This window comes from Camarhynchus parvulus, chromosome 7 (genome assembly GCF_901933205.1).
Source record: "Camarhynchus parvulus chromosome 7, STF_HiC, whole genome shotgun sequence".
Taxonomy (NCBI): Eukaryota; Metazoa; Chordata; class Aves; order Passeriformes; family Thraupidae; genus Camarhynchus; species Camarhynchus parvulus.
The window spans coordinates 824-28745 of record NC_044577.1 but is presented as its reverse complement, the minus strand read 5'-3'; the positions used below and the strand labels follow the sequence as shown (position 1 = coordinate 28745).

General features: G+C 45.8%; 2 protein-coding genes and 1 long non-coding RNA gene across 4 annotated transcripts; all 3 read left to right on the top strand.

The window, feature by feature from the left end:
* The first annotated feature begins 46 nt into the window (after positions 1 to 46).
* Positions 47 to 825, top strand: YBEY (ybeY metalloendoribonuclease). Of its 2 annotated transcripts, XM_030952634.1 has the most exons (3): positions 47 to 419; positions 503 to 571; positions 686 to 825. In XM_030952634.1, exons 1-3 carry the CDS (start codon positions 81 to 83, stop codon positions 770 to 772), a joined length of 495 nt encoding a protein of 164 aa, XP_030808494.1. In that variant the 5' UTR covers positions 47 to 80; the 3' UTR covers positions 773 to 825. The 2 variants fall into 2 exon arrangements, with proteins under 2 accessions (XP_030808494.1, XP_030808495.1); XM_030952635.1 differs by lacking the exon at positions 503 to 571 and having other exon boundaries at positions 686 to 822.
* Positions 826 to 10042, top strand: POFUT2 (protein O-fucosyltransferase 2). Its single transcript, XM_030952633.1, has 9 exons — positions 826 to 1001; positions 1620 to 1870; positions 2924 to 3068; positions 3362 to 3472; positions 5656 to 5722; positions 7142 to 7267; positions 7825 to 8005; positions 8251 to 8374; positions 8655 to 10042. Exons 1-9 carry the CDS (start codon positions 826 to 828, stop codon positions 8806 to 8808), a joined length of 1335 nt encoding a protein of 444 aa, XP_030808493.1. The 3' UTR covers positions 8809 to 10042.
* A 3371-nt stretch (positions 10043 to 13413) lies between these two features.
* LOC115905915 lies at positions 13414 to 16802 on the top strand. Its single transcript, XR_004060891.1, has 4 exons — positions 13414 to 13477; positions 14015 to 14419; positions 15684 to 15768; positions 16491 to 16802. It is a non-coding gene; the product is annotated as an uncharacterized LOC115905915 (long non-coding RNA).
* Positions 16803 to 27922: the final 11120 nt, after the last annotated feature.

Sequence of the window (27922 nt, the reverse complement as noted above, 5' to 3'; positions counted from 1 at the left end):
GTGGGCGGGGCCTCAGGACGGAGGCGCACTGTGGTGGGCGGGGGCCCTGTGGGCTGTCGGCTGGCGGCAGCGGCGCTGCCATGAGCGTGGCGCTGCGAAATGCGCAGCGCGCCGTGCCCGTGCGCCGGGCCCCGCTCCGCCGCGCCGTGTGTGCCTTGCGCGCCGCCCTGGGCGCCTCCCGCTTCGACGTAGGGCTAGTCTGCGCCAGCAACGCGTTGATGCAGCGACTGAACGGCGTCTACCGACACTGCCCGGAGCCCACCGACGTCCTCTCTTTCCCGTTCCACCAAGTGGAGGCGGGGGAGCTGCCGCGGCCGTGTTGCCGCGGCGAGTACAACCTGGGGGACATCTTCCTGGGGGTGGAATACATCCACCAGCAGTGCCGCGAAACCGGGGAGGATTTTGACGATGTCCTGACGGTGAGCCCCACTGGGGCCTGGCGGGCGGTGGGGCGGGCATGGGGCTCGGTCAGTAACACGTTGTGCTCCCGCCCCCCGCGCAGGTGACGGCGGCCCACGGATTGTGCCACCTGCTCGGCTACCGGCACGACACGAAACCCGAGTGGGAGCAGGTGCGGGATGCGCTGGGGCCGGGGAGGGTGTGTGGGGTCCGGCATGGGTAGGACCGGAGGCCCCGGTGACGGGAACCGGGCTTCGCCCCCTGCTGACCGCCGCTGCTCCCGCAGATGTACCAGAAGGAAGCGCAAATCCTGGAGGAGCTGAACCGCCTCACAGGCTCCCGCTTGCGGCCCCTCACCGCCGGCCTCTTCTGAGAGACTGAGAGGGGCAGAGGCTCCGTCGGCGCCGCCCCGGACGTGGCGTGGGCATGGCGGCGCAGGGGCCTGGCGGCCGCTGTGCCCCGGCGCTGCCGCTGCTGCTTGGCCTGGCCGCGCTCGCCCTCCCGCCGTCGCTCGCCGCCGCCTCCGAGCCGCCGCCCGCCGCCCTCCGCGCTGGCCACGCCGCCTCCTCGCTGCCCGCCGCCGCTGCCGCCTCGCGCACCAGGTGAGCAGCGGCGGCCCCGCCGCGTCCGACCGCGGGCCGGTCCTGCCCCCCGAGATCTCCCCCGCCGTGCGGTGTCCCCGCCGTGTCTCGGCCATCAGATGGTAAAGGGCCTCCTTCGCCTACTGGTGCTTTTTTGGGTCGGTTTTGGAAGGTGTCATCTCAGCTGTCCGAGAGCTTTGGTCTGTAGAATGTCCTGTGTTGTAACGAACCCCACAGGGATTATCTAGCTCCCAGATGCATTGTTTTCTTCTCCTCCGGAGCGCGCCCTCCTGCCTTTGTGTCCAGCTTACAAGAGTTAGCCTGGGTTATATGCCCGCGGTTTCACCATTTTCACCATGCACTCCACATTACCCTCAGGATGAGCAAGGTTCTTCACTCCTTGACCCGCTGCAAGAAAGGCTCCTTTCATGTGCCCTCTTGCCAGGAGACCCTAGTGGCCCCTGCAGCACATACTGCTCTGCCTTCCCATACTTCTTCCCCTTCCGAGTACCACAAATTCAAAAAGAGGAACAACTTTCTTCCCCACAGTTTCATCACAGGATTGTAGGGTAAAAAAGGAAAATGTGTAATAGCCTCAATGTGCTCCCAGAAAAAATGGTATTCCTTTGTTCTCCCCAGATACCTTTTATATGATGTAAACCCCCCTGAAGGGTTCAACCTTCGCAGAGATGTCTACATTCGCATTGCTTCCCTCCTAAAGACCCTGCGGAAAAGTGAAAACTGGGTGTTGGTTCTGCCTCCCTGGGGACGTCTTTATCACTGGCAGAGCCCTGATATCCTCCAGGTCCGGATCGCTTGGTCCGAGTTCTTTGATATCCCAAGCCTCAACAAGAACATCCCTGTCATCGAATATGAGCAGTTCCTTGCAGGTGGAGTATAGGATCATGCAATCTACAATTAATTAAATATTTGACATGGTTTCTTAAGAGGTTTGTCCTTATAGGGGCTTTTATCCTTTTTTGTAAAAAAAAAAATCATAGAGGTGGCAAGAGGAGGGATGGGAAGGACTTTTGCTGAGCTACACAGTCACTAGGATGGAATAACCCAATTACTTGGCAGCTTGTTTGATGTAGCACTGCTGCCCCCTTGACTTCTGGGACTCTCGAAGATGGACAATTAATACCTGTGGTTAAATTCACCTGTAGTGTTTCTGTGTGGTTTTGACCATAATGACAAGACCATAAGGAGAGAGGCAGCTTGTTGAAATACAGACAAGCCACCTTTTTCCTGGATATGGTAGTTGGGCAGTAAAAGCTGTAAAGCAGGTTCTTCCCTTAACTTACTTTTTCATTGTTGATACTGCACATACTTGAAATATCCCTTGCTCTTTGTGTCAAAGAGAAAGGCTTTCCATAAGAAAGTGAAGTTGGTTCCTTTAGGATTTAATGCCATGTTGAGCTAATCACCAAATGTTCGATTGGTGAACACTGCACACTGACACGTTCAGCAAAGGAAATAAAGGCCACCAAATGTCACACTGCTGCGAAGAGCTCTGAAGGCCGAGCTGTTCCCTGCCTGCCAAGAAAATGCTTGTTGAGAGCCTGAACTTTAGGAGAAGAAGGGCTTGTGCTTGGCATTTTTCTTGGAGGCACTCCTCCTGTGGCAGCTGCTTACAGCACTGAAAACCTGTGTGCTTTACCCAGCACAGTGGTATGTTTTACCCAGGTGACAGTGATTCTGTTGCATTTGGCATATTAAATCACACAGACCTGGGTGGGATAGCAGGTGATCACATTGCCTGACCCTTTTAGCTTTTCTGGCTCTCACAGAACTTCCTTTCCTTCTTTATAGGGGAAATGGAGAAGAGAGAGTAGTGCAATATTAGCATTTCTAGCAGATTTTTAACTGTAGCTAATGCTTGTTCATACCTTTATGGTGTGGGTTTTAATGCTTACAAATCCTTTGCTTTGCCTTCTGTTCAGAGTCAGGTGGGCCCTTTATTGAACAGGTTTATGTGCTACAAGGCTATGCAGAAGGGTGGAAAGAAGGAACATGGGAAGAAAAAATAGATGAAAAACCATGCATTGATCAGCTGATGTACTCCAAAGACAAACATGGTTACTACAGGTAACATCAAGCATTCCTTCTGGTCTTTTCAGTTGTATTCAGAGAGATATTTGCCTACTGTAGATGTCTGGGTGCTTGGAGTTCACTTTGTTTTTAAAAAGCCCATGAATAGTAAAACGTTGTATTGATATGAGAAGATCTAATTCTATAAAGTTGTTGCTACACTGAAAAGCAGCATAAAGGAGGTGGCTGGTTTATTTGTATCATATGTAGTTTTTTAGGATGTTTTGTTCTATATATGGCATTAATTTAAAATACAAGCCTGTGAACCAATCCTTTGTGTTCCCATTTAGGGGCTGGTTCTGGGGTTATGAGGAAACACGAGGCCTAAATGCCTCTTGCTTGTCTGTCCAAGGATCTGCCTCTATTGTGGCTCCCATGCTTCTGAAGAACACTTCAGCACAGTGAGTTGCCTTGTATAACTGCATATTGTTCTATAATTGTTGTACAACCCCATTGCTAGGTGGGAAGAGCAAGGGGAATTTAAAGGGTTGTCCACTGTTGAGATACTTCACCACTGAATTATTGTACTCTGTTAAAATAATAAAAAAGAAATTTACAGTGCAAGAAACACTTAACTGTAAGTTTAGTTAAAGATTGCAGTGCTCAAACCTAAGAGTAAATAGCCTTGAGCTCCTTTATATTCCTTCTCAGGCAGCTTTTGTGACTCATACCTCCAAGGTATCATCAAATAATCCCCTAGATCATGCAGTGTAAGAGATGCTAAACCATCAGCTGTTCCATATTCTACTCCACGGCACATGTAATTTTACATCTCTGGCACATTCACCCTCAGCAGTCTCCTCTGCAGTCCTGGAAGAGTTCTGACTCCATTAGTTGCTCTCCATGTGAAAGCCATTCCATGCCTTTGGCTGTCACCACTGCCAGTCTCCAAACCTTATGGAACCAGTTCAGCAGGATCCTGCACACTGTGTGTGGGTAAACCTATTACATTGCAGTACAAATGGCATGTCCTGTCAAGCACTCTCTTCTTTTTCTGCTAATTCTTGAGACACAGGTTCCTTATTTTGACCTCTGAGTGTTGCCTTGATGTTGGCATCAAACTGTCCTCATTCCTGACCATCAAGACCTTTAGTTATTAGATGAAGCCAGGTTTTGTTGGGTTTTTTTTACTACGCTCACTCCTGTGTTAGAGTGTGGTTTTTTACTATGCTCACTCCTATGTTAGAATTCATCTGCCACTTCACTGGCCAGTGATCAGATTTCTCTGATTCTTCATAGTTGGCCTTAGCTGCTCTGAGGAATTTAAAATAATTAAGCCGTGTCACCTACTTTCCTGCCCTTCTGTAGATTGTTTAGGAATATGGTGAAGAGACCTTCCACTTGTGACCTCCATCTGCAATGAGAACTATGCGTTTATCCCTGTCTCTAAACTTTTTTTTTTTAATCCATGCAAGAACCTTTCTGTGCCAAGTTTTAAGAAAACTTTTAATGAAGGCTGTCAGGAAATCTTGTTAGGCAATGTTCAGTGAGATGTCCCTTATCTTCATGTGTGCCAGTGTCTTCAAGCTACTATGATTGTTCAGAGCTCTGATCTCCCATATTGCCCTTCTGGCTGGGCAACCAGTTGTGTTGCCCTAGGACTGGATTTTTACCCCTCAAGTGTGGTCACTTCAAGGAAACTTTTCAATGCATTTCAATTAGTAACCTCAATCACCTACAATCATCCTGTTAGATGTAGTGCTGCTTCTTCACCAGCACAGTCTAGTCTGTTTCCAGGTGATTTAGGGCCTTCCGTGCAGGTGTCCAGCTGATGATCAGCAGTGGTAATCCAAAGTTGATTGGTTATTTGCTTCCTCTCTTTTTAGTAGAAGGAGATGCAGATAATGATCCCTTTTAGCAGAAGCATTTCTCTGTGTGTTTTCTTATCAGTGTGCTCACAAACTAAATCTACATCTCTTATGCTCTGGAATACTTGAAGCTCTCAAAATCTCTTCTCTTAGAACTTCGATAGTGCAGTTATGTTTCCAGTACACAATCCTGAACTGTGTTTATTTGTGAGAAGGGCAAGCTGCTGTCTACTACCACACATTTTGGTAATGTCTCTGTGTTCTTTGATCTGTTGTTTTACTGTAGGACGTTTTATTCTACATGTGGAAAACACCTTCTCTGGGTTTGCTTTCATGATCTTCTGCTTGCTCCCAGAGTCTGTCGTGTGCTCTGAGGCTGAGCATTATCACACAGGTCACTTGTCCCCTTTGGATCACTCTCCCTGTTGGAAATCTAATTTCTCCTATAGCAACTATTACAAAGACTGTGAGGGGTGGTTAATGCTTGTTAGTGTTTAACTTCCAGAGTCAGGATACCATTTATCAGGAAGAGAGCAGGCACAGGGAGTGACATGGTTCCCTTCTCTCCCTAGCAGACTGTGGGTCACAATTTGCCTTGTAGAGAGCTAGCATTTGTCTCCTAGGAGCCTCATTCCCAGGAGCCTGTCCGTCATTCCCTGTGTTCCTTTAGCAAACAGACTATAGTCTGTGCTTTATCTTAGCAAATGTGTAAAGAAACGTCATAATGTAAATTCTATTCCTAAGGGAACTGCACTCAGTTTTACAATTTTCAATAGGTCAGTGATGTTAGACAGAGCTGAAAACCTTCTTCATGACCACTACGGAGGGAAAGATTATTGGAATGTGAGTATTTTACAGATAGCTTCTCTAGACTTTTTCCCTGGCTCTGCTAAAAATTCAGTAACCAATGTGTGCTTCAGTTTTGCCTTGGGTTTCTTGTCTTGTGCCTTCTGTTTCAGCAATGTGTGCTAACATGGTTTTCAGGCTGCTGTGGATTAATGTGACAGGAATTTGCCCTGCTGTCTTGTGCCTAAAGGCCTAGGGCTGCAGGTCATGGTGATTAAAAGGACCTCCCCTGTATAACAGATCTACAATCAGAAGGGAGCAGTTTCTTATTTAGTCAACCTCAAGATTAGTCTTTTCTAAAGAATTCCGTAAAGTGCTCGTTATTGTCCCAAATCCCTCCCCACTGGCTTCAAAGGCAAAATTCCCATGGGTTTCAAGGCAAAGGTCTATGGTAAATAATTCCTTTCATAAAAGTTTTAAGAAAATGTTGAAGTTCAGACACAGGAAAATGGAACATGCTATGGAGTGCTTGATATAGTTGAAATTCCTAAGAAAAACTGACTGACTGTCGTGATACTACAAAACAAATTACACGGACCTCAGTCTTGTAAATATCGGGCTATTCACTTGAGATATGGCATGTTTCCAGAAGTGGACCAAACACTAGTTTGCTAGCCAAGAATTATTCATTGAGAGTGACCTCTCAAAGAAAGAAATGCAAGCATATTTGAGTGTGACTTGTCCTGTAAAAGGAGACATGAAATCCACATGGCTCTATAGCACACATTTCTTAGCAGTGGCACTTTAAACATTGCCCCAGTGGTTTTGCCTGATGTCCAAACAAAAATTTTCTCACTGCGAAATGGGCCCAGGGCCTCTTCTCTTTTTTTCCATGTTCCTCTGAGAAGCATCTCTCCGTTCTGTTTCTTTGCAGACAAAAAGGGAAAGCCTGGGATTTCTGTAATTCTTTTGCCTGTTAATAAAAAGGCTGCTTGTGGCTGTGTGCAGCGGTAACTGCATCACAGAATCTTAGAGATTATTACTCACAGGTTAAGGAAATAATTCCTTTTTCGTCATTTTTCCACTGAATTGCCTCGGCATGTCTGTGGCTAGATACATAGTATTTTTAAACCAGGTTTTATTCTTAAAGGTGTTTAGCACACTAAAGTGTTTGCCCAGCTTTTGTTTCCAGAAGTGAGGTATATTGCTAGGGTGTTTAATTTGGTGTATCATGTGTTCTGTAGTGTAAATAACTGCAGTGTCCTCCCCATACCTGTGTATTGCAGGGGCAGGTGAGTATGCTGGTTATAAATATGGTGATAATTAGAAATAAACTATTAAAGCTTGGATAAAATCGTTGCTTAGAGTACTGCAGAAGTAACTGTATCCTGGAAGTGCTGTGTGTGTAAAACTGTCTCTACCTACTCATTTTTAGCTCTCCTTTTTCTGACTCAGTGTCTGCTCTTACTCCAACAGACCCGTCGGAGCATGGTGTTTGCTAAACACCTCCGTGTAGTGGGAGACAAGTTTAGGAAGAAATACCTTCAATCCACTGATGAGGCAGACAGGACTCAGTACAAGGAGGACTGGACACAGATGAAGGTAAAATCCTTAACAGTCTGTTTCCCATAACAAATATTTTATTTGTGTATTCCTGGCTGTGTGCTGCAGGACATATTGGAAGGTACACGTGAGCAACACCCTTCTGTTCACATCAAGGTGGACACACATGTTCCTCGTGCACCTTCTTCTCCCCATGTGACACAAGCTAACAGAGTCTGTTGAGGTATGCCTGACTGGTTCTGAAGGCCAGGTCTTTGTTGCCCTCATTTCAGTAAAGGAAACTTGAATTTCTTCCTGTTTTCAGCACTACGTGTGGGTGTAAAGTTCAGCTGTGACCTGCCAGTTGAGGATTTATTTGGTCAAGGAGAGGAATTTTTGCTTGCAAAGATTTGGCACTCCAGTTTCTCTTGCATGATGGTGGCCACCCAAGATCTAAATGTTGCAACAAGCATCCCAAACTACTTCCAGTCCATACTTGACAATTTCTGTCTGCAACTAGAGAGATTCTGTGCCTAATACAGAGATGATTGCATTCAGGTTTTTCAGTGTGAACATTGATGCTCTCAAGTTTTAAAGTTTCAATCTTTCTCTCGTAGGTTAAGACAGGCACAGCTCTAGGTGGCCCATACCTTGGGGTTCATCTCAGAAGGAGAGACTTCATTTGGGGTCACAGAGAAGACGTGCCTTCCCTGCAAGGAGCAGTAAAGAAAATCCATAGCCTCTTGGAGACGCTTAAACTTGAAAAAGTTTTTGTCGCCACTGATGCTGTTGAGGAAGGTAGGCAGATCACAGTCACTTCAGGATTGGTAACTTCTGAGGAGTGCAGCAATTACCACTGGCTCCCCTCCCTCCCTGCAACGCTGTGAATTTTGGCAACTGAATTTGTAAAACTTGTTGGTAGATTCTGGTGTCACTTGCTCTGTAACTGTTCACCTGGGATTTCCTTAAACAAACACATTGTGTGATAGCAGTGAGTTGCTGTTCATAATGTAGAGATAAATTCATATCCTTCCTTTTTTAAGAGATTGAACTGCTCAAGAAACTGCTGCCTGAGATGGTGAGGTTTGAACCCTCTCTGGAGGAGCTGAAACTCTATAAGGATGGGGGCTTAGCTGTGATTGACCAGTGGATTTGTGCACATGCAAGGTAGCAAACCTGACTTTTATTCACCCAAAGCTTATTATTCAGCACTGTCACAAAACTGAATATGATTTTTGTCCCAAGGTTGTTTACAAATAGTGTAAGACATTATATAATTGAGATGTGTATAGTAGATGTATAATGGTTATATTATGTGTGTATATACAATAATTTTCTTACCATATCATTTCACTGAACAGTGAAGTTCATTGAACTGAAATCTAATTACTTGCATTTTAAAAACTTGCCCTCCCCTCACAAACCCTTTTTTGATTTTTTTCCACAGATATTTTATAGGCACCTCAGTTTCAACATTTTCTTTCCGAATCCATGAGGAAAGGGAGATCTTGGGATTTGATCCAAAAACAACTTACAACCGATTTTGTGGTGAAACAGAAAAAAACTGTGAGCAGCCAGCTCACTGGAAAATTGTATATTAAACACAGAGAAACACAAAGGTTTTGATCCTGTTAGAGTTCAAAATTTTTGAGGAAAAATCATGGGGAATTACATGCTTTGGATCGATGTATGACCCAGTCCTGTATTCTCAGTTCCCGCTCCCCTTCCAGCGTGGGTGTGCCATGGGGTAGCTGTACTGCTCAGTGTCTCTGGACCTCACAGCATGTCTGTGTGGCTGCTGCACCTGGGTCCCCAGTATGTCCTGTGCTTGCTGCCACGTGGTCCCACATGCACCAAATGGGTTGCTACCGACCACAGGGGCCTCTTGGCTGCAGAGCTCTGATGGGAAGCAGCAAAACGATGCCCAGGATGCGGCAGTTCAACGCAGCCTCGCCTGCTGGAGCATTTCTTACCTGTGTCTATGGTTCTCTCTGTGGGTCTGTGGTCATTTTTTAACTGCAGGGCTGGGGGTCCTGGCCATGTCACCAGGAGTGCTCACCCTGGGAGCACTAGTCTCAACCCAGGGAGGAACCAAGCTGCCACTGGAATAAAAGTGGGGGGAGCTGCTCCCACTCTAAGGGCCTGCAAGGCCCATCTCTTGGGGATTCATCTTTCATGTGAAGACACATTGCCTCACATGGTGAGGCATTTCTTCACATGGTGAAGAAAGAGGCTGGTACCTGGTGGAGCAGGGCCAAGATTCCATTTTCCAGAGGCAGCTCTCTCCTCTGCCTGCTGCAGCACTGGCCAGGGGAGGGGTGGGCGTGTTCAGCACTGGTGCTGGAAGGGGAGCAGTGCTCGTGGCCCTCTCAGGAGGGTCCTGGTTGCTTCAGGGCCTTGCTTTTCCACTGGTTTGTGTCCACAAAGGAAAGACATGCAGAAGGCAGAACCATCACCGCAGCCCTGTACTCAGGAGTCCATCAGCCTTCCCCACAGTGAAGGTGGTTAAACCCTTCAACTACTCTGCAGAACTCAGCACTACTGCAAAGGAGAGCAGCAGTTTATCCGCAGGGGGCTTCTGACACATGTTGCCCATTATGTGTCTGGAGGAATCCAAGTGCTTATTTTGTGTCTCTCCAAGTGTGGCCAAAGCCACACACACAGAGCCATAACAAATTTTTGCACTGTACCAATAAAAACTAATAACATTATTTCTTAGACAACTGTTGGGGATAAAACTCAATGCAAAGAAAAAATCTAAATATAAAAAATCAAGATGCTGGTGCACACTGATACAGTGTTTCTGCTTTTGAGCTCAGTTAATGGTTTTTTTCTTTCCTCCTTCCCTTCTTGTGTGAGCTCCCTTTAATTTTGTTATGTTTGCATTTTTGTCATCTATTTTTAGCTAAATAATACTGATAGTGTCAGTCATACAGTGCCCGGATTCATCTCGTAAGTCAGCCCTGCTGCTCAGGTCTCAGCACATCAGGGTGCAGCCCCTGGTGCTGGTGTTCCCAATCGCTGCAAAGTTTCAGGCAAGTGTTTAAAGTGTCCCCTTGCCGTTGGCTGGTGTCCAGCAGTGCCCCTTCATCACTATTGAGTCCCTTTCTGGTGGCCCAGGTTAGCCTAAGCCTCTAACACTCTCTGGATTCATGAGACTGGGGATTCCAGCATGCACCACAGAGGATTTTTCAGGGAAGTCCCTTGAGCCCCAAATCCATGCGAGTCCAAAGCAAAAATCCCTGGGAGCTGAAGGCAACAGGATGCTTCTTGAGAATTTTGAAGTATTCGATGTGTCCTAAATGTTAGGTTTGAATGAATGCCAGTTGTCCAGGATTGTGTGTTTGGAGTTGCTGGTTTAGGGATGGCCGGGTCTGGATTTGGATTTGTAGGCACCGAGAGTTCCTTGTGTCAGGTTTAGGTTTGGATCTGTGGGACTTGTTGGAGAAAAGAAGGAAATGGAAATGCACAGCTCTGTTCTTGGAGAAATTATCAGGATGGGAGAAAAGAGGGTGTGGAACTGCTGGGAGCTCCTGGAGTGAGGGAGAGGATCCAAGGATGGGAAGCAAAAGCTGTGAAACAAAGCCCAAAAAGGGGCGGGGCAGTGAGGGCACCATGGGGGAAAGAGGGAAAGAATCCCTGCTCCAAGAATCCAGCAGGGGCCAGGGGAGGATCATTTTCCATCCACTGGCTCTTGGTGGAATCCTAATAGTGAAGGTCAAGGAAAATGGTTCATTTGTTATTAGGTTTGGAATGAAAGGTGCCCTTCCAGAGGGGAATATTCACCTGTTAAAATTCTGTTGGATAAAGGAAGAGAGGGAGGAAGTAGCTGGGGGATGAACAGGTGGCTTTCTGGTGGATAGAGGGAAAGATATAGGAATGGGCTTTTATGTAAAATGTTCCTCACGGGTACCATCAGGAAAAGCCAAAACTGCCCTTTTTTCCAAGCTCTGATATTCTAGAGGAGTAAACAGTGGTTAGCGCATCTATTGCTATGTTCCTTGTATGCCCAGTGCTTTGTTGGGAAGAGATAATATTAGGAAATGAACAAATCCAGGGATGTAATTCCTGATAGTAAAGCCCTGCAAGCCCAGGTTTTCATATTCTTCCAGCACCCAAAGGCAACAGGGGAATCCTGGAGGAAGTGGAAAATGTTGTCACTCCATTGACGGAACTCCTGGGACATTGAAAGCAGCAGAAGCCGTAAGAACAAAGTTGGAACCAGACTCCAGCTGGGTAAGGCAGACACCAAATCCTTTGGGATTAGAACTGGGCAGGGGTGAGAAGAAGTAATAGCTAAATTTGTACCTCCATGGATTCCTGAACAGGATCCCAGCAGGGAAGACTAGAGGGATACTCCACAAGAAAGTCCAAACTGGGGACTGTTCCCAGATGGGGGCAGCGAGCCTTGGAATTGCCTGAAAGGAAGAAAGAGGGATCCCTTCAGCACAAGGATCAGCTGTCGAACGTGGTGATGTTATCAGACGATTCCTCAGGAGTGTTTAGTTCCCAAGCCAAGTCAATCTCCTGCCTTGTGAAGCTCAGAAATCTTGGAAGAACCCAGCTAATGTAGGGAATGGACTGGCAGATAAAACTGCTGGGGAATGGTAGGGAAAATCATCCTAACAGAGGGCCTCCTTTTGTACAGGAATGGTGCAAAAATTATCCAAGAGAACAGGAGTCAAATGGGATTTACAGATTCCTTGGAGACCACAATCCAGTGGGAAGGCTGAGAGAACGGAACAAAGCCTGCAAATGAGCCAAATCTGCCAAACATCTCAAATGGCCACATCCTGGCGTTGCTGAGGAATTCAGCTAAACTCCAAGCAAAAGATGAGCCCCTATGGAATCCTTAATGGGAGACTATATCCAGCTGTGACTCTTCTGGAGAAAGCCCTGGGATAAGTTATCCCAGTTTCAGAGAATATGTCATTTCCTGGGGAAAACCGCTTTGATCATTGCCTAACTTTATTGTTTGAGCCTCAGCAGTCACCTGGGATATCCAAGTCCATTCTCCCCAGCAGGGAGACTGGGAGTTTGTCCGGACATGGAGAATTTCTGAGAGAGCCCCGGAGAAGAAAGAGGGCTCCAGCTTTGTTGGTTTGTGTCATAACCCATCCTGTCTGCCACTCCTGTTTGATCCCAGTGGATTTGTCCTCAGGGCTTCAACCTCACCAGCACCAACTGCTTGGAGTTAAGCACCCTTTGGGACTTCTTTTCCATCTGTCTTGGTTTGGAAAGACAGGTGTCTGCTAAGGAAGGCAGGAGACTCCCCTGAAATGGAGAATGTAAATCCCCTCCCTCCAAATTGTTATAAATTTAAAATTAAGGGGCTCTCAGGCAAAGATAGGGGAGTAGGAATAATAGTTCTTTATTAGGGAAGAAAATAAAAATGAAATAAAAAATGCAGTAATACAAAACAGCACTGACAGCGTGAGAGTATGGCCTGACTCCCTGTGTGTCAGGGTGTTGGTAGCAGTCCCATTAAAGGGTGGCTGCAGTCCTCCTGCAGAGACAGGTGTGGTTCTGCTGAAGCAGTGATCCTGTAGAAGGGTGGAGTTTCCCTCTGAAGATCCAGTGGTGGTGTAGATGGGCCTGGTCTTCCTCTGAGAATCCAGTGGGAAAAGCCCAACTGTGGTGTTCCAAATTTCAGATTATATCCAGGAAGGAATGTTTGGCTCCTCCCTCTGGGCGGAGCTTCTCACAATGTAATTTTATCAGCTATGCAGTGACACTCACTGGCCCATTAACAGAAGATACCTCCTGGAGGTTGTGGAAGAGATAAAGAAAACTGCCCAATTAACCGAAGATAACTGCCCCACCTCTAAGAGATGGTGATAGATTACACACCCACAGCTGCACCTTCCAAACTAAAACACCATGGAACCTCTCCATCCTGCCCTTCAATTCTGTTGCACACAGAGGGAAAACCCAAGACTCCATTATGTCCCCTCTGCCATTCACTTTGCCTCCCCTTTTCCTGTGAGCTTTCAGCTATCCAGGCTTGGATGTGAATTAGGCAGAGCCCCCTGGAAGCTCAGTTCCAGGTGGGATTAGAGCAGTACTGGAACCACCATGGATTCTCCCAAGGTTTAGTGTGAGGAGCTGCATCTTGGGATGGGTTGAGATTTTGTGCTGTTAAGGGTTTTTTTCTGTTTGCTTTTTGGGCCACCTCAGAGAAAGAGCTGAAAATCAAACCAACTGAAGGGGATCCACAAATTCCTTTCCAGACCTTCAGAGGAGGCACAAATCCATGTGGAGCTGAGGAAGGTGGGAATAACTGAGACTCAGGACTCTGCACTCGATTCTTTTAAGGCGTTTGGAGGTGCAGGAAATGCCAGATCCCAAAGGAATTCTGTGTCTGTAACATCAAGTGCAACCCCTTTAAAGCAAAGTCCTCTGAATGGGGTTTTCCCAAGGATAGATGCAGATGGGACATGGAAAAGCCTCAGTGAGGATTTCCAGCCTTGACTCCACAGCTTTTGGAAAAGCTTAGTAGCCAAACAATATCAAATTTCTATCAGATTTGTATCAAATACGTACGGTGTTTAAATCTTGGACTCCTCAATTCCCTGGGTGGGAAAGTCCTTGAACTAGCCAAGCTGAGGCATTCTTGAGAGTACCAAGAGTTGTGTCCTTATGATTCTTAATGCAATATTTAAATAGTTACTATTGAGTTGAGACAGTATCAAGGGTATTTGTTAGAGTGGCAGAAATGTTTTTTCACCTGGACGTGTGTTGGGATAACCAACACTCCTTATGTCAGAATGAACTAGTCTTCCTTCTTTTCCCTTTTTTTCTTTCTAGATTGTGGATCATTGGGGAGAATATTTGGGATAAAGAATTGAAAGACACAAGGGAAGCTTCATGTTCCCAAGGGAATGCTTTAGGTACCACATGCAGCTTCTGAACTACATGGATAATCCCGGCTCCCACAGAAACCTTCCAAAGCTGGAAGGGACAAGGAAGAAAATTTCAGGAGCAGTGGGAAGTGCTTTCTCCCGGGTCTGGATGGCACTGAGGTCAGAAAGAGTTCTAAATATTCTTTGTGCCTCTCCTACTGCCAGCCCAGGACTAAGTCAGTGTTCCCGGAGTGGCTGCAGTTCCCTGTGTGTGGAGGGAGGAGGTCTATGCTGGAGAGTGGGAGAAAGGTCCCTGCTGGTTGCTGTGTCCTCGGTGGGCAGAGAGCTCTGGCCTTGGCCAGATGGGCTGGTGAGTATTGGATCTATCCTGCGTCCTTTTGAACGAGTTGTTGTAATGAGTCATTTCAGCCGGCTTTAGTTCAGTTTCTTTTTCACAAGTTTCTGATTGTTTTGACCCTGACATTGCCAAACCCTTAAGTTTGCTAAATTAACCCCGAAAAGGTTCAACAAATCAGTGCTGAGGGAATTGGTGATTTGATAGCTGGGAGCTTATGGCCCTTCAAGGCCACATTGGGTTCACCCCCTGATTTTGCTGCTGAGGGAAAATCCAAGTTAAGACTGATCAAAATAGGAAGCAGTTCTTTCATCAAAGTCAGCTTTACAAACCTTTGTTCAGGATCTAAAAAAGATGGGAATACCCTTGGCAGAAAAGTGCCTGTGAGGCAAAGCAGGCTTAAAATGCCTGTGAGAAGAAAACCCAAGAGAAATGGCTGCTGGCTCCTTGAGATCCTGGCTTGCCAGGCAGGTTTTGTACTGGACTGCAAGGCAGTTCTCCTGCCTCTGCCAGGGGTGGCATCCCACTGGAAAGGGGAGAGGAAAAAATTCCCCTTCTTCTTCAGCACAGCCCTGGACCAGGAGTGGCTTGCCCTTATCCCAGAGTTATCCTGCTTCTGACCAGGATCCTTCTTGTACCTTGTGTTTTCTAAGCTCCCTGCACTGATGGATCTAAACAAGGAGAACAATCCCTGCTCATTCTCTTCTCCATCCTTAATGTTCCCAGGCCCTGCATAACCCTGGCTACTCCCTGTCTGACTCCTCATCTCCATCCCACTTTCTCCTGGTTACATCTTGGCCTGAGATGTGTTTAGCAGCAAATCCATTCCTTTAAAGGAAGCCAAATGCAAAGAGCATCCAGCTGCACAGAAGTCTTTAGAAAAGGAATGCAAACATGCAAAGAATGGCTCTGTCTTCCTGCATTTCCTGTTGTTTTTCTCTGTCCAGTTTTGGAGGGCTTTCTCTCCATGCTTTCCTGTGATCCGGGTGTGTCCCTTCCTTTTTCCAGATCCAGTCAAAGGATTGAACTGACTTGTGGGACCTAGGATAAGAATGGCTTTGCTAAAATTGGGGAAACAATGCTAGAAGAAAAATGAGCTTCCTGTGAATGCCTGGAATAAAACCACTGGGAAAGAGCACTTTTCTATTTGATTTGGTGTCACCTCTCCTTTTCTAAGGCTAAAACTCCATGGCGAGCAATCTGAGCCAAAAGATGAAATGCAGGAGTCTTTGATGCCACAGTGGGCTTGACTTCCCTTTTCTCCTCTCTTTGAGGACAGGAAGAACCACTGAACTTGTACTATCCTTGCCAAGAGCTTTGGTGTTTGAGCAGCCAAACCCAACCTGGTCCTGCCCATGGTGTGGGTAAGTCACAGGTTCCTCTTCTCCTCTCTGCTGTGATGAACTGTGTAAAAATGCCATTTCCAACAGCCTGGTCTGCTGGAAAAGGGGAGAAGGGAAGAGAAAGTGTGGTGCCACTGCTGTGTCCCACCAGGTTGTGTTTCCTTCCCTCTGAGGACAGAGTCACTGGGCCGAGATGGGATTGCTGTGAGTGCTTAGGTGAGCAATCCAGGGAACAGAAAGCTTGGAACTGCAGCTGCTGCTGGAACCAGTGCCTTAGGTCTGCTTCAGGTTGCAAAGATCAGGTCCTACAGTCCCAGAGTGATTGAGGGAGAAAAAGGAAACTCGTGTAATTCATGTCAAAGCTTCTGTTCTTCCTCATACAGTCTTTAAATTCTGCACTCTGAGTGACTGTCCAATATCTTTCTGACAAGACTTGTCAGAGATTTAGATGGAGGAGTTGAATTTGGGTCCATTCACTACCAAATCTTGCCAAGCCTGAAGGCCTGAGGTGATGACTGCTCTCAACAAAGGCTCTTTATTAATCCTCTGTCAGATTTCCCTCAGCACTGGGTAGGAAAGGTGAGGGTTTGGATCAGGAATTCTGCAAGCAGGGCTTGTGTGACCCTTGGCTTCCTGTGTGTGTGTCAGTGAGCCAAAATCAGGAGCAAAGGTTGGTTTGGTTTTAAGAACTTCAAGTAACTTTAAAACAAAATAAATCAAAATTTTCTTTTTTTTAATTTTAGATGCTGGAACTGCCTTTCTGGATGTGTGCTGAGCTCTCGCTGCTGTGAACTGTGCGGCCTTTATTGCTGCAGGGTTCTATTCTTCTCACAGAGAAATTGGAAATATTTATTAATTAGAGTGCAGAGATGTTTTCTGAAACCTTTCCCTTTTTTCTGCCTTTTAATGGTAGATCTTCTCTTTTTGCCTCTGAATTTATGGTGATTCTCAGATGTCATTTACTGGCCCAAATTCCTTGCAGCTCCTGGGGCAGAGAGAAGCTTTTCCTGTTGCCGAGGTTCAGCGGGAAAATGATACTGTGTGTCGCACCTCCTTCATACATTGAACTGCTCTTTTTATCTTAGAGCATAGATTGAGTTGATCCTTTTTTCAACAGAATGTGGCAGCCTGAACTCACCTGAATTACTAAACCATGCTTTAGATAGTTGAGGTTTTTAAAGGAAAAAAAAAGCTAACAACAACATCGCCATACCTTTAAGGAATGACATGAAACAGTGTTTCTAGTCACACTATTGTTGTAGATGGATAATAAGATAATTGGCTCTCGCGATTAAAAGATAACTATTGTGTGAATATTAAGAAAAGCTTTAAGTGATGTATGTATAGTTATGTTATTGTAGTTTAGCTGTCCTCTCTTCTCCCCACAGTTCCCTTTCCCCCTGTATTGCAGCCATCACGCAGCCTGGGCTGTCCAGGACAGGCACAAAGAAGCTGCACAGGTGTCCCTTGCATGGGGCAGCTGGGAATGGAAAAGCTTGGGGGTGCTCAGGGGGGGCAGCATGGCAACACCTGACCTCCAATCCAGTTACAAAGGAGTCTCCACTGATAAATGGCAAAGAAGAGCTGAGTGACAGACTTTGGGAGGGGCCGGGGCTGGCTGATGGAACCCCCAGGGGTATAAAAGACTGAGCACCCATCTTTGAAGACAAACCAGCCATGTGGTATCCATGAGGGCAGTTCCCAGCGCTGTGAATTTTTCCTTATGTAGTCCTTTGTTGTATTTTTGTTAAGGTTTAACAAACCTTTTTAAATTTTCAAGTTGAGCAGTTGTTTCTCACACTATTAAACAATGCGTGACTGTGTAGACCAAGATAAGAAGTAAATATAAACAATGTTTAGAAGCACAATAAACAGCTTTTGCCAGATTCACATGGAATCATGCAGAGTCCTCTGTCTTCCCTCCTCAGTGTAACACACCCTACAGCTGTTGTGTTTAGTGAGGTAACAATCTCTTTTAAAGTACTATTTTCTAAATCAATTTAAGATTATTAAAGGAAACATTTCATGTCTTGGTTAGGTTTCACAGCTTACATTTAGAAAATGACACATCTCTGTGTTTGTAATATCTTTTCTTGAGGTATTTGAGTAAAGTCATAAGTGAATTTCCACTCTAAGGCTCTCATAGATGGTTTACTGTGTACATCTGGAGCTTTTGGATCTCTTTTGTGAAGGTTTCTCCCCTTGGTCATGATGGATATATACAATATTAACACTATTCAGCTGCATTTGTAGAATCCTTTTGTAAAGTTAAAATATTGAAAATATAGTGTAAAATCAGTGTAAGAGATGACGCACTGTAGGTTTCATAGAAGTGAAAGGAATTTATGTTACTGTTAACATAATTCTTATCATTTGCAGAGATGGTGAGAACAATACTGGCTTAATTAAACATGGACAACAATATCTGGTAGAAAGGGTCTCAGATCTCAGTTTCAGTCTGCCTCACTTGATGGTACCTTATTAGACAAGCGAATATAAAGTGTCCATTTTGGTTTGGGTGTCTGTTTTCCTCTTGAATGCTGTGGTACTTAAGTTTGGCAAATTAGCACTTCCAGAAGCATTCATTTTGCAAAAGTCAGTTTTGGATAATAGTTGTGGACTAAAACAATAACATTCCTTTGTATAAATTGAATAATACTTTAAAGAAATGAATAGGCTAGGAGTTACGTACAAAAGAAACCAACAAGCATTGTTGAAAGAAAATGTGAAATGTTACTGAAATGCAAAACACTTTTGCTAATAGCTGAAACTGGAAGGTTTTTGGAAGAGGAAAACAACACTTTACTGAAAATAAATGCATATTTGAGAAGAGAGGGATGTAGCATTGCTAATTATAACTAAAACTGTGAAGGCATACACAGAAATTAATATTGCGATGGTACTTGCTTTTATGATAACTCTCTGTCAAGTCTGACGTTTGATGACTTTATCAAAGGAGTTTTTTTAATTAGTCACTAGAAATGGGTCCTGCGGACAGAAACTGCAGCCGCGGTTGCTAGGCACTGCAGTTGGAAAGCGGCAGTGGCGGGTTTGAGGTGCGGTAGGGAGCGGCGCTCCCCTCTGTTCGAAGGGGTTTGGCCGCCGGAGAGCCCCCCAGCCCCGGGGAGCCGCGGCCCCGGCCGGGACGGAGACCGTGGCTGTGGATCTCGCTTGCCGGCAGAGCCTGGCTGGAGGATACCTCGGTCCCGGGGGCTGCAGCTGTGGCAGCGGCTCATCAGCAGCGGCGGGCACTGAACCGGAGCCGCGGCTGCACTGGGAGGTTCCCTGACCTCGGCGCCCTCCCCTGGGCGGCGGCGGCGGCGCGGCAGCCCCGGCACCGCCAAGCTGTGTTGCGGGCGGGTTTTGTCGGTCCCCGTGCGGCAGCTGCTGCCTGGGGGCTTTCTAAGGTGATGGCTCAGCACGGGTGGACCTGCCGGGGTCGAACGCAAAGCTACAGCGCCGTGCTGTCTCAGCAGTGGCAGCGGCGACGGCGTCATCTCCAGCGTCCTTTGAGTCTGTAACCGGTGTGGCAGGGCTTGGCAGAGCGACAGCAAACTCCGCTCCGCGGCCGGGCGCTGTCCCGCAGGGGGCAAGGCATCTCGTAGCGGAGCCGGCCGGGCGCCTCGCAGCAGCTGCAGCAGCAAAGCGCGTCCACGCCGCTACCAAGCGCCGCCTCTGGGGTCCCAGCCGGGGCAGCAGGGCACGGCGGAACGGCGGCGGCCGCTCAGTGAGGCTCTGCAGCACGGCGTCTCTGCGCCCTCGGCATCGGTGGCGGCGCGCTCCCTTGACAACGCGCGCTGGCAGCGGCCATCTCCGCAGTTCCACAGAGCAGCAGGGCGCCCCGCCGGCACACCGGCCCCGCCCGGGGCAGCGGCACGGCTCAGGACGACCAGGGGACATTCTGCTGAGGAGACGTCCCCGCAGGGGGCGGCGCCATGCTTCCCCGACGGCACCCGCAGCAGGCTCCGTGGGCAGGTCGCCCCTGCTCTGGGGGAGACTCCGCAGCTCCGCGCGGTGGTTCCGTAGCGTGCTGTGGCTGCTCCGCCCGTCTTCCTTCGCCGTGCGCCTGGCGCGCTGTCCCCACGCTTACCGTCGCCCCGGTGGGCCGTACCTGCTGTGTCCCCTCCGCCGTCCTCGCGTCCCACTCTAATTGATTTAACAAGTCGATAACAAGCTTCCAGGGCTTTATAACATTAAGGATGGTCTCGTCGCCCATGGAGGCAGCTTCAAATATAAATTGGCTAGCCTGTTCCCAAGTTATTAAGTTTAGGGAGGCTTCTTCAGGCTTATCTAAGCAGTGGCTCTTACACCGCGCCAGCAGGGCTAGTAGAGCCAGCTCATCATATTTTGTCCCTCTTTTGTTAAAAATAAAAGTCCATGTCTTTAGGACGGGGTCTTCCTATACTGACCCCACGCACCTATGTTCCCTGCGGCGTCTCTAATCCACAAAAGGGGGAAGGGTCTGGGCCTATCACGGCTCTCTATGCCTTTCTTCGCAGCTCAAAGGCTGCAAGCAATTCTGTCTGCTTGCCCCGTGACACTGGACACCGCTCTTCTCAGCTCAAAGGCTGCGGGCAGCTCCTCCTGGTTGCCCCGCGGCTCTGTGGACGCCACTCCTCAACAGCTCAAAGGCTGTGGGCAGCTCCTTTCGGCTACCCCGCCTGTTTCCCTGCTCTGTTGGCAGCAGCTATTGTGATTACGTTGGGGTCACCAATTGTCATAGTTTTGGAGACAGACAAGCAACACGACACCCCGTGTTCATGCAGCAACAGCCAGCGTTTATTGAAGGGCAGCCCCTTTTATGGGAGCTTCAAATTTCCCAGTTATACAGAGTTGATTGGACAAAGGTTTCAACTCTGCCCAGCTCCACGGCCAATGATATAGGTGCATTCCTGGTTCATAGGGATTGACTGGGGTTCCCTTATTTGAGCTTGAACTCAGCCTATCAGTAACACAGCCGGGGACTTGTTTACTCCCTATTCTCTTCTGAACTAGGCTGGTCAAGTTGGTGTCTGTTATGCCAAATTATTTGTGCAGCTACAGACCAGCTGTAGCTGTCACATATTTAGAGTACATTCAAGCTTTCGTCACTGAAGCAATTCAGCAATGCCTCTTTTCTTATAAAATGTGATGTGCGTCACAAAGATGGATCCCCACTAAAGGTTATACACATATAAAGGTTAATTACAAGAATATATAAAGGTTAATTACAAGAATGGTGTCTCGCCCCTGCAGTTACATTTGTAAATGAGTTGATTTTCCAAAGTTAAATAATCCAGGACATTGAAGACAAAAGAAAATCTTTGTTTTCGCAAGAGTTACTCCTAGCAAGACTTGTGTTGAGACCATCTTAGTTCCCCAAGATTCCATGGTGTCACTTTGCTCTCCTGTTGTTCATGAGCCTGTGCTATGCCACAATGGACACTGAGTTCCATTTGCCAGGGCAAAATCCAAACAGCACCTGCTTCAAGGAGGCCCTGTTGTGTTAGCAGTTGGCATTTGGCTCCTGGAGATCACATTGCATCACAGAGGTCTCCTGGGCTCCCACGAGGCCCTGCTATGTCACAATGGACACTTGCTTCCATCAGATTCCATTGAGACAATGGACACTGAGTTCCAATTGCCCAGGCAATATCCAAGTGGCACCCGTGTCCCATGAGGCCCCGTTTTGTTTGCAGTTAAGACTTGGTTCCCTAAGATTGCATAGCATCATGGTGGTCTCCCGGGTGCCATGAGGCCCTGCTGGGTCACCACGGCCCCTTGCTTCCACAAGCCACGGCTCGGTCCCAGCTGCCCCTGGGTTCCATGAGGCCACGTGTTCACAATTGACACTTGGTTCCATGAGATTCCATAGGATAACAATGGTCCCCAGATGTCCATGAGGCTGCGCTGTGTCACAATGGACACTGGATTCGCAATGGACACTGAGTTGCACCTCTCCCTGCAACATGCCAGTATCACCTGATTTCAAGGAGGCCCCGTTGTGTTTGCAGTTGACTCTTGATTCCCAGAGCTTGCATTGTGTCACAGCGGCCTCCTGTGTCACAATGGACACTCGCTTCCATCCGATTCCATTGCGGCACAGTGGCCCTCCAGGTGCCATTAGGCCTTGCTGCGCAATAATGGAGCCTGGTTTGTACCAGTCCTGGCAATGCTCCAGCGGTGCCTGTGTGCCGTGAGGCCCCGCTTTGTCAAAGTAGAGCCTGGGATCCATGAGATTCCAGGCTGCTGCAATGGTCTGCTGAGTTCCATCAGGCTGTGTTGTGTCACTGATGCCAAGACGATTTTTTGCCTTTTCTAAACCTTTTCTATAACTTTGATGTATCTTCAGTATTCTAAGCAGGCATACTTGTTCCTTTTTACTCCGTTTTATTTGTATGCATGCGTGCTAAGAATCCCGAGAATACATAAAAGTTGTAATAACGGTACAGAAAAGAATAAGCAAAAAATCATCTTGGCATCAATGACAGTTTATCCTCATGGAACTCAGCAGAACACTGTCATGCAATGCAAGATCTGGGAATAAAAAAAAATGGAATTTGAGTGTTTTGGGGGGAAAAATAGGGAATAATGAGGTTTAACTGTGAATAAAAAATAGGATTAAAGGGGGTTTTCTGAAATAATACATGAAAAAGAGTTGTTTTTTTAAAAAAGGGGGATTTTGAAGAAACATCGAGAGGGAAATGAGCAACTGGAATTTTAATAATTAGAACAGAGTGAAAGAGTTTTTTTTCTTTAAAAGTACCTAAAACTTAAAACAGAGTTCAAGAAGGCTTTTTTTTCCTTAATAAATAAATTTTTTAAAATAAAATTAAACAAACAAACAAAAAAGAATAAACAAGAAAATATTAAGGGAATAAAAAAGGTATTTCTCTTTAAAACACTACTTTAAAATTGGGTTGATAAAAGATTTTAATGAAAATTAGAAAAAAGCCAGGAATATAAGGAATAAAAGGGTTTTTTTTCCTTAAGAAACAACTTCTTTTATTCAAAAAGAGCAAATAAAAGGACTTTTTTCATTTTAAAAACCTTTTAAAAATAGATCTTTCTTCCCTGGAAGAAAATACAGTTCCAGCATACAGTTCCAGATGTTTTTTGTCCAGTTCCAGGACAAAATGAGATTTTGTCCTGGAAAAACACTAACACTGATCATTAGAATTTTAGCTAAAAAAAACCCAAACCACAGCAAATCAAACCAAACAAACAAAAAAACCAAACCAAACCAAACCAAACCAAAAAAAAAAAAAAACAGGACAAAGTGCACTTTTTTTTTCCCGTAGAAAGTGAGGAAAAAGGGGATTTTTTTTCCATGAAAATTATTGAGGCATTAATGAAAAAAGAAGATCCTAAAGGCTTTTGGATTAAAAAAAATATTCCAAAAGGGGGTTTTTGTTTAAAAATAACAAATCTGCACATGAGAGGTTGTTGGAGAAAATGTAAAATGAGGGAAGAAAGGAATTTTCGGGCAAACACAAGCCCAGGGACTCAGGATTTCATTTTCTGTGCTAAAAAGACTAGAAATAAGTACAAAGTCTGGGAAATTTGGGGATTTTGCGTGAAAAACAGGGGTTTTACTTACCACAGAAGGGAAGGAGGAACCATCAGATCCCATCTTGTGCCATTCCTGTGAAAAACACCAAAAATCACTAAAAACTGGTTTTCATGGGAAAAATCCATGTGAGCCCTGAGATGTCTCCAGACACCTCAAATAACCCCCAAATTACAAAAAAATGTCTTTTAATACCCCAAAATTACTTTTTTTCACCCTACGGAAACCTCTTGGGGCTTATTTTGGCCCCCACTGCCCCCAAATCCACCCAAAATATTCAAAACTCTAAAAATATTGTCCAAAATTCCCCAAGTTTGGATCAAAATGGTTCTTCTTCCCAAATTCTCCCATTTTGGGTCAAAAATATATTTTCCCCCCAATCCTCCCCCTTTTGGTCAAAATGGAATTAAACAGAGATTAAACATCCCTCCCCACACATCCTGCCCCCCACCTTGAGGCCACATCAGAGTCTCCATCTATATCAGATTCACTCCAAAACTAGATGAATTTTAACTAAAATCACCTAGATTCAGGTCAAAATGGGGTTAAAATGCTGACACAGTGTTACTGTTAGGTTGGATGTGATATACACATGTGATTAGGGTTTAAGAAGAAAAAGAAGAAAGAAATTTTTTATTCTGCGTGTTCTCTAGCTTATATACTCTTAACAAAGCGTGATTTTAGGTCATTAACTACATCACAATAACTTCTTATATTCATTGGTGCAAAGCAATTAGTGTCAATATAATTGGCAAAAGTTTTACAGAAATTTAGTAAGGCATGTATACACATCTACTTATGCACATAGTCTAGCTTACAAAACTTTTCATGTATCTTTTCTAATCTGTTTCCATGCTGACGGCCTTGTCTTCTTCTTTTCGCTATGGATACACTCAAAAATCATCAATTGTTATTTCTTCTATTAACTCAGCTTTGCTTGCAGGCCAGCTGTCAAGCCTTTCCATAACACAGCCCTCCCACCAACCCCTGCCCTTGATGTCACCTCAATATCCCATTTCCACCGAATCCACATTAAAACTTCATGGAAAGGATGAAATTTTCCCCAAATTCCCCCAGTTTCAGTCAAAATGGGTATTTTTTTGCCCAACAACACCCAATTTTGGATCCAAATGGGGCTCAGCATCCAGGAAAACCCTTCACTCACCCTATCCCACACAAACCCTCCCAAATGCTCAACTTGGCCTCAAAAAGGGGAAGAAAACACCCACCAAATTTTGAGCATGATGAGGACAAAAAAATCTGAAATTTGAGACAAAAGTGCACAAAAAGAGCAAACCCCTGAGATTCGTGGGGAAAGGGGCAAAAAATAAAAAAATTGGGAAAAGAAGTTTAAAACCCAAACTTTTGAAAGAAAAAGGGTTAAAATTATGAAACTTGTGGAGAAAAGGGAGCAGAAGTCATAAAAGTGGGGAAGGGAAAGGGTAAAAAAATCTGAAATCTGAGCAGAAAAAATCCTCAATTTCTGCCCATCACCAAACAATAAGGAAAACCAGGAATAAACTGGGAATGAAGCCTCCCCACTCTTCCCCACTCACTGGCCCCTTGGCTCTTGAATTCCCAGGCCCCTTCAGACATGGAGTGTTTGTCCAAAAGTCACTCTTTTTATACCCAAATAAAAAATACTCAAGCCAAAGCCAAAAGATGAAGATTTGGGCAGATTCAGCAGAATTTTAGGATGGGGGCAGGGGGAGGGGGGCAGGCGGCCATGACCCACAGCTCCAGAGAATTTGGAAACTGGCAGCTGGATCCTGTCAGTTTGGCATGGGAAATGATGAGAGTGGAACCCACAGGACCTCTTGATAGATATAAGTGACAGGGATGTCATGACCGGTGTGGGACCCACGGCAATCATCCCAAATTCCCTGAACTCCCAGAATCACTGTCCCCATGGTACCGTCTGGCCCCATGACACCGGGGAAAGGACAAACCAAGTCCAGATGTTTTTTATCCAAAATTAATGACCCAAGTCCCAGCGAGGAATTCCAGGGAATGGGAAATTCTGGGCTTTTTTCATAAAAAACTTCTAAAAATAGACTTCTTTTTTTTTTCCCCCCCAAAAATACAGTCAGTGTATCAACGGTGGGTTTTGTTCCTGAAAAAACACCAAAATAACTAATTAGAATTTTACCTCAAAAAAAAAATCCCCAAAACTAAAATGCAAACCCAAATAATGAGGACAAAGTGCACTTTCATTTTTTCTTCAGAAAGTGAGGAAAAAGGAGATGTTTTCATGAAGAATAAGAAGATTCTAAAGGCTATTGGATTAAAACAAATTGTTTTAAAAGGACACTTTTTGGTTAAAACCAATAAATATGAGGCTGAGACGTTGTTGGGGAAGACACAAAATGAGGGGGAAAGGGAATTTTCAGGAAAAAAACACCCCAGGCTTTCAGAATTTCCTTTTCTGTACTAAAAAGCAAGCAAATAAGTCCAAATTCAAGAAATTTGGGAATTTTGTCTGCAAAATGCGGATGTTCCTTACCATAGAAGGGAAGGAGGAGCCACCAGGACCAACCTGTGGAACTCCTGTGAAAAACACCCAAAATTACTAAAAATTGCTATTTTATGGGAAAAATCCCTGTGAGCCCAGAGATGTCTCCAGAACCCTCAAATAACCCCCAAAATGCCTTTTTCCCCTCCCCCATGGAATCCCTTAGGGCTTATTTTGGCCCCTGTTGCCACCAAATCCACCCCAAAACCTTCCAAACACCATGAATTTTGCCTCAAATCCCACAAATTTGGGTCAAGATGCTTGTTTTTCCCTCTAAATTCCCTGCAGTTTGGGTCAAAATGGAGTTCAACAAATGAGCCAACCCTCCCTCCCCCTGATATCCCCCCTCCAAGGCCACTTCAAATTCCCCATTCCTATCAGATTTGCCCAAAACATTCCAAAAAGATAAATTTTAACCAAAATCACCTAGATTTGTGTCAAATTCAGGTTAAAATCCTGGTGCAGCCCTTGCCCACCAATCCCTTACCTTGATGCCACCTCAATACTCTATTTCCACCAAATTCACACTAAAACTTCATGGAAAGAATGAATTTTGCCCCAAATTCCCCCAGTTTGGGTCAAAATGGTGCTCAAAATCCAGAACAAATGTCCCTCCACCTTATCCCACTCAAGTTCCCCCAAATCCTCAATTCCGCCTCAAAAAAGGGGGAAAAAATTCCAAATTCTGAGCATGATGAGGGCAAAAAATCTGAAATTTGGGGGAAAGTGCACAAAAAGGGAAAACCCCTGAGATTTGGGGGTAAATGGGCAAAAAATAAAAAATCTGGGCACAAAAAGTGTTTCAACCCAACATTTGTAAAGAAAGAGGACTAAAATTATGAAACTTGTGGGGATAAGGGGGGAAAGCCATAAAATTGGGGAGGAGAAAGGGTAAAAAATCTGAAATTTGGGCAGAAAAAATCCTCAATTTCTGTCCATCCCCAAAGAATAAGGAAAACATATTAAAAACGGGGAATGAAGCCTCCCAACTCACCAGTCTGTCAACTCCAGAATTCCAGGGACTCTGCAGACATAGACAAAGCACTTGTCCCCAGATTGCCCTTTTTATCCCCAAATGGGGCTCAGCCACAGCCAAACCATGCAGATTTGGGCAGATTCAGCAAAATTTCAGGATGCAAAGTGGGGAGGAGGGGCCAGGGGGGCATGATCCACAGTTCCAGAGAATTTGGGAACTGGTAGCTGGATTTGGATCCTGTCACTGGGGAAAGAAAGAGGGAAATGCAGCAGGGATATCAGGATAAAAAGAAGGCTGCGTCCTCCAAAAATTTGGCAGAACCCAGGGCAAATGCCCACGACCTCTCCCTTTATCTGAATAAAGTTACAGCACTCCTCTGTCTCCTTTTTGGAAATAAACCTCTGGTGTTTGTGGGTCAATTCTCCTGACACTGTGACCCCAGGGAAAGGACAAACCAAGTCCAGATGTTTTTTATCCAAAATTAATGATCCAAGTCCCAGCAGGGAATTCCAGGGAATGGGAAATTCTGGCCCAAATGACTGAAAAAGCTGAAGAAAACCAGCTGGAGCCAGGAGAGACAATAGCAAACAGGGAATTAAAGGGCTTTTGCCTTAAAATGGAGACATAAAAATGGGGAAACCCTGAACCCCACAGAGATCCTCAAAACTGTCCAGAGACAAAGACCCCACCCCCAAAGCCATCCAGGGACCTCCAAAACTACATGGGGATTCCCCAAAACTACGCAGGGATCCCCTCAGCCCTCTGAACCTCCCAAACCACAAGGTCCCTCTGGGGAGATGGGGGTCCCTGAAGAGTTTTGGGGCTCCTGATAAATGACACGAGAAGAGAAATTTTCAGTTGCCCTGAAGGTGCTGGATGGAGCTTAAAGACAACTGGCAGAAAAGCTGAAAGGATTTAAAGGCATGCACAGAGGATCGCAAGCACAGCTGGAGCCAGTGGAAAATAGGTAATGAGGAATATAGCGGGGTTTTTGTGAAGTTATGTAACAAGAAGTAACAGTGCATGAAATAAAAACAGGGCAAGGAGACTTTTCTCCTTTTAACGCTTGTATTAAAGTGATCAGCTCAGGATTAGGAAGCTCGACGGGGCGGCCGTCTCCGTCTTCTTCCCAGCGTGG

Bases quoted from the DNA above. Each gene is read 5' to 3' on its own strand.
- YBEY (XM_030952634.1), top strand. From the start codon at position 81: ATGAGCGTGGCGCTGCGAAATGCGCAGCGCGCCGTGCCCGTGCGCCGG. The intron at 420-502 runs GTGAGCCCCACT...CCCCCCGCGCAG, and splicing joins ATTTTGACGATGTCCTGACG to GTGACGGCGGCCCACGGATT. The intron at 572-685 runs GTGCGGGATGCG...CTGCTCCCGCAG, and splicing joins CGAAACCCGAGTGGGAGCAG to ATGTACCAGAAGGAAGCGCA.
- POFUT2 (XM_030952633.1), top strand. From the start codon at position 826: ATGGCGGCGCAGGGGCCTGGCGGCCGCTGTGCCCCGGCGCTGCCGCTG. The intron at 3,069-3,361 runs GTAACATCAAGC...GTTCCCATTTAG, and splicing joins GACAAACATGGTTACTACAG to GGGCTGGTTCTGGGGTTATG. The intron at 3,473-5,655 runs GTGAGTTGCCTT...AATTTTCAATAG, and splicing joins CTGAAGAACACTTCAGCACA to GTCAGTGATGTTAGACAGAG.